A 5112-nucleotide genomic window follows, 5' to 3' on the forward strand; every position below is an offset into this window, starting at 1 on the left:
AGGAGCTGCACACCACTTTTGATCACTGCACGGTTCTCCATCGCACTGTGAGCACACTGGAGCACAACACTCACCTGTAAACAATCCAGGGACGTACTGACAATGCGTGGAGACTTTGACTGGCAGGCCAGCTCAAATGGAAGGAAGTATTTATCTGCTTCAATGAAATTTGCTTTTGGTGGAGCAGCAGTGCCTTCTCTAGGTCAGATAAGAAGAGTTATTAATTCTTCTAAACACGTGTATCACAGCAAATTACACTTTCTCCTTTCTCTAAATTTAAAGCTAAATAATGCACAGCAGCATACAAATGTACTGCAGCTTCCTCGCATATACTTTCATAAAGGAAGAGCAATTTTCTTTTAAAATCACACAAAACCCACTTTACACTTATTTATATTCTGTCTGATCTTTTTCATATCTTCTTCAGCTTAACTCTTCATATACTCCAACACTGTCCCACTATCTGAAATATTGGAAAACTCCTACACAACTGAGAAACCTATCTATGTTACTCAAAATTGATTAAACAGAGCCCATAAGAGGAATACTAAGCAAATAGAAACAATTTGGAGGCCTATTTGTTCATTTTTAATCATTGCACCATGTTGGAAAACTGTTTCAAAACTTTTTTAAGTAATATTTAAATTGGTGTTCTTGATCTAGGTAAAAAAGAGCACATGTTGTCAAACGGAGGATACATACTGCTCCCGTGACCTCCTATCAGGCTATTGAGTCCAGTAAAAGGAAGCAAAAAAACTGGCACTTTTTAGAAATTTTGCAATTTTTTCCGGGTGAAATTCAGAGGCAGTTATGGCTTGAGTACTCRCAGCCACAAACACTGTGTAAGCAAAACACACAAGGCATATGCCCTTGGCAGAAAGGGGGTAACTGGTATTTACAAACTCCCTGCTGTAATGTGTATACACTCTTACACTTACACAGAATAATTCCATTTGTTCTTTTCACATACTATTTATAGTAATTAATCATTTACCTTTGCTTTTCCAGTTCACTTTTTATTTCATCTGGAAGAAAGAAAAAAATTCAAGCCTTCACCATCATTATCAATAACACAGTAATAAAGCAATATTGTTTCATATCAAGTCTTGCACTTCAGCATTTGCTACTCCATCCCTACAACGCCTCAGCTTCAGATATCACAGACAGTTTCACCACTTACTGAAAGGTTTATCTCTCCAACTTCACATTTAAAAAGCTGCTTTTTCCAAACATTCTCAAGAAAACGTATCTTTACAATACTCAGGCATAGTACACAACTTTTATTCAAATGTCAGTCCACATCACAGTCCACACCTTTGAGCTACTGCATAAATCACAAGTTCAATGCATTTGCCCTTCCCGTTACCTGCAGTGCCAGCCAGCTTGTCTTGAGCCTTACAAAGGAATCAGCCAGACAAGTTCCCAGGAGACAGCAATTCTTAAATGCAACCTGTCCTTTTCCCAGCAGATTTTTAATTACACTTGCAGAGAGTTTTTCATAAAACTAAATACAAGGGGAAACAAAGTTCCTTTCTCATTTCTCTTGTACACAACAGCAGATCCCAAAGATCCTAGCAAGGCTTTCCAACGATTTCTAAGGTTTTGCTACAATAAAAGCTTTTCTAAAGCTATATAAAGACATCTTCACTACAACAGTATTGTTAATAGATAATGCTATCAGAAAAGAGTAAATGAAAGGATAAAATGAAGTTAGATGCATGCCTCTGCTACTGATTGCATCAAAATAGTTTGAAAACCTCCACATCTGAAGTGCTCATTTAGTTGTCCGACCATCACAAGTGAGTGAAACAGAAATGTTGCCTAATTGAACTCTGTTGCCAGGAACAGCTTGCCAAGCCCTAACCAGACACCACCAGCTTTCAGAAACCAACTGCCACTGGCACTCTTCTCCTCCAGTCACAGAAGTAAGGGGCACAGCTCCACTCCCCTTCACAGATATAGAACACAGCCCAAATTTTGGTCAGCATCTGACCAAAGTACCACACTGACCCCTCATTTGCTGCTTTAGGTACTGGAGCTCCTTGTCACTCTCGTGGCATCTCCTTCAGTCAGAAACATCTTCAACCCCTGCCCACCCAACAGAAGTCCTGCAGCATTCCTACCAGGCAACAGAACTGGAACAAGAATGGCCTTGCAGCAATTTCTTCCAGAGCTTCTGGCCATAAAAGCACGATGAAGCTCACACTGAGTTGCTGCCTTTCTGTAGCAGACGGATGGGTTCCGTTTGCTTGTATTGAAAATACACATTAAAACAGAGGACATTGGTTGTCTGCCTGCAGCCCAATGCCTGCTCTGAGGACGCACAGTCAGGTTTGTGGCAGTGGCAGCAAGCTAGCTCCTGTACAGAAAATGGCCTGTGCTGGCACCAGGACACAGGCCATGTCCTTCCAGAGCCCGGCCAAGCAGCAGTGCCAACACAAACACATGCAGGAGCTGCCAAAGCTTCCCCTTCCAGGCCAGTAAAGCTGACTGCATTGCCCAACTCCAGCTTGCCTTCACGTCATCCAAACGGCAGCAGCCSGCAGGTACGGATCACATCCATCCCTAGAGAGCCCTCCAGAAAAGCCTGCCATGGGCAACCAGAGTCTCCTCTTTTCCCCAGCGCTCTCTAAACACGCTGACCAAGAGACCAACTGGGAAACTCAACTTAATTTGGACATTTCTCATTTATACACAGACTTCATAAACACAAAACCAGATTCCTAAGTGAAGGCATGGTTGGAAAGGGTTTTTTTAAACTTGTTAACAAGCTAACTAAACAAATTCTGTTGTTTACAAAGCTCAAAGATATGGATGGGGAGCTGCCCAGGCAACCAAAGAAGGCCACAAAACCACGTTGGCTGCACAATATGCCATTTAAAACAGTCCCACTAAGGCAGGAATAATAGTTTATGTGAGAGACTCAGGTGCACAATTAGCATTAGACTAATATGAACTGCTGTGATACAGGCTGTCAGTGTTCCACTGCAAATTTTTCAGGATAATTTCCGTAGATTTTTAAGAATCACGTGGACCTAGAGGTCCACATAAATGCGTATTAAACAACTATTTTTATACAATACAATGTTCTATTGAAGACATATTTTTTTAAAAACAGTTTTCTAAAGCAGAGCAGAACAGCTTCTCTGTTTAAAACCCTCCATTTCTTCCAATCTCTCCTGGGCTTTACTGCCACTACAAGTACAGGAGACAACCGTTACACCTACTGATGAAACAAGAGACTGAATGAAGGAATCTATTCAAACTCTGCTTACTTAACATTAGCACTGTGTATTTCAAAGGAAGGGGTGGAAAGAGGAAAAAAAAAACCCACACTCACAAAAAAAACACTGAGAACTGGTTTTGTTCCTTTTTCTCCACACTTCCTGTGTTTATGTCCTACTTGAGCCTATTTTACTTCTGATCTTACAAGGTCATGTGTATTTTGCAGTCCAAAACTGATTGGTATAAGTTCAGTGAAAGGACTAAATAACAGGGAAAAAAGGATAAGAAGAGTTTAAATTTAGAACAATTAAAGCAGAACACAATTAGAATAAAAGGATGCCTATATTTCCTACATGGAGAAACAGCAATATTCAGTAGTGATTTACTTAAATTCTCAGGAGTTACCTTCACTAGGCATCTTACAAGGAAGTTCCATTTCTCAACCTCCAAATACATTTACATAGCAGCAAAACAGGTTCTCAGTCCTGTAAATGGGCTCGATGCATGTGGGGGCAGTTGGGGAAGAGATCAGGAAAAGGAATTCATTAGGAAAAGCAGTCTCTAACTACTGGGGCACACAGCAGTGTTGCTTACAACAAAAACTTTAAACAATTAAAATATCCTTCTATCCGCTTATCTTTCTCTGCATACACTGTCACTAAAGGTAGCTCGTACAGATYTTCTGACAGCAAAGATTTTAGGGAGAAAGATAAAAATGACAGCATTTCTTTAAGTTCACTCTCACTCTGCCTGGGACAGAAATTGCACCTGCCCAGCCTTCTTACATATCCAATTTCTGTCCTGGCTACAAGAAATGTTCCCAATTCAAAGGAAAATATTGATGGAAAGCAACGAAAACTGAAAGAGCAATGTCACTTGCACAAATAAAGAAATGGTCACATAGAACTCCAGCTGCAGAGCTCTACTGTTCTACCCACTTTATCTTTTCCCTCTTTGTGACTCATCTACATTGTCGAACTTTTAACAGAAACCTTTACATAAGCTCGTTCTTGCAGATTTCAGGACCAGTCCACCGACTCCACTAAGAGTGCTTTCAGCTCTGAACACATCAGAGACATTACACGTACTTGACTTGGCCACACTAACTCTCCTTAGCCAGGAACACGACCTGGAGATTAGAGGTCAGATTTAACAGCCCGGGAAGCTCGGGGACTCCGTAAATCAAGGGCATTAAAAAGTCTTGTTTTCTAGTCTAAAAGTTTGCAACTGATTTTCTCAAAACCAAAGTGGCAAGCCCAAACCCCTTCCGTTTCATACCGAGACCAGAACTTAATAAAACAGCTATTTGGAGGGGGTTYCCCTGGTATTTGCACGTCCTGTGCGGAAGGGAGAACTTTCCCTGCGCTCCCAAGTGCCGAGCGCGGCCGGGCCCGACTCACCCAGCGCCACCTGGCAGGCCCTGCGCAGCTGCCCGTGCGGGGGCCGCTTCGCCTCCTTCTCGGCCAGGATCTTCTCCAGGGCCCGCGACACGAACACGCTCTTGGTGCGGGCATCCTGCTCGCGGGCCGGGGGCTGCATGGCGTGCCCGGAGCGGGGCGGGGGCGGCAGCGGCAGCGGGGCGGGCACTCGGGCCCGCGGCACCACCGGGACACCCCAACCTCCCTCAGCCGCGGCACCGCCGCCACGGCGCCGCCATGTTGGCACCGTCACGTGACCCGGACACCCGCCCGGCCCCGCCCACAGCGCCGCGCGTGACGGGGCGGGGCGAGGGGCGGGGGACGATGGGCGGGGCGAGAGGCGGAGCGAGGGGCGAGGGGCGGGGCGAGGGGCGGGGTTGGGGGAGGCGCTGTCATTTACTGACGGCGGAGCTGAATTGTCATTTACTGACGGCGGAGCTGAATTGTCATTTACTGACGGCGGAGTTGT

The 5112-nt window shown here is 44.5% G+C and overlaps 1 protein-coding gene across 1 annotated transcript in view; it reads right to left on the reverse strand.

Moving 5' to 3' along the window:
• Nucleotides 1-4911, reverse strand: part of ARFGEF2 (ADP ribosylation factor guanine nucleotide exchange factor 2) — a 32461-nt gene extending 27550 nt beyond the window's left edge. The window contains exons 1-3 of the mRNA XM_057386511.1: nt 4626-4911; nt 995-1025; nt 75-198 (exon numbers count right to left, since the gene is read on the reverse strand). Of these exons, the coding sequence (XP_057242494.1) occupies nt 75-198; nt 995-1025; nt 4626-4764 (294 nt within the window). The 5' untranslated portion in view covers nt 4765-4911. The remainder of the gene's footprint in view (nt 1-74; nt 199-994; nt 1026-4625) is intronic.
• Between the last annotated feature and the right edge of the window lie 201 nt (nt 4912-5112).

This window comes from Malurus melanocephalus, unplaced genomic scaffold, assembly GCF_030028575.1.
Source record: "Malurus melanocephalus ecotype Western Australia unplaced genomic scaffold, MMel_1.1 scaffold_978, whole genome shotgun sequence".
NCBI lineage: Eukaryota > Metazoa > Chordata > Aves > Passeriformes > Maluridae > Malurus > Malurus melanocephalus.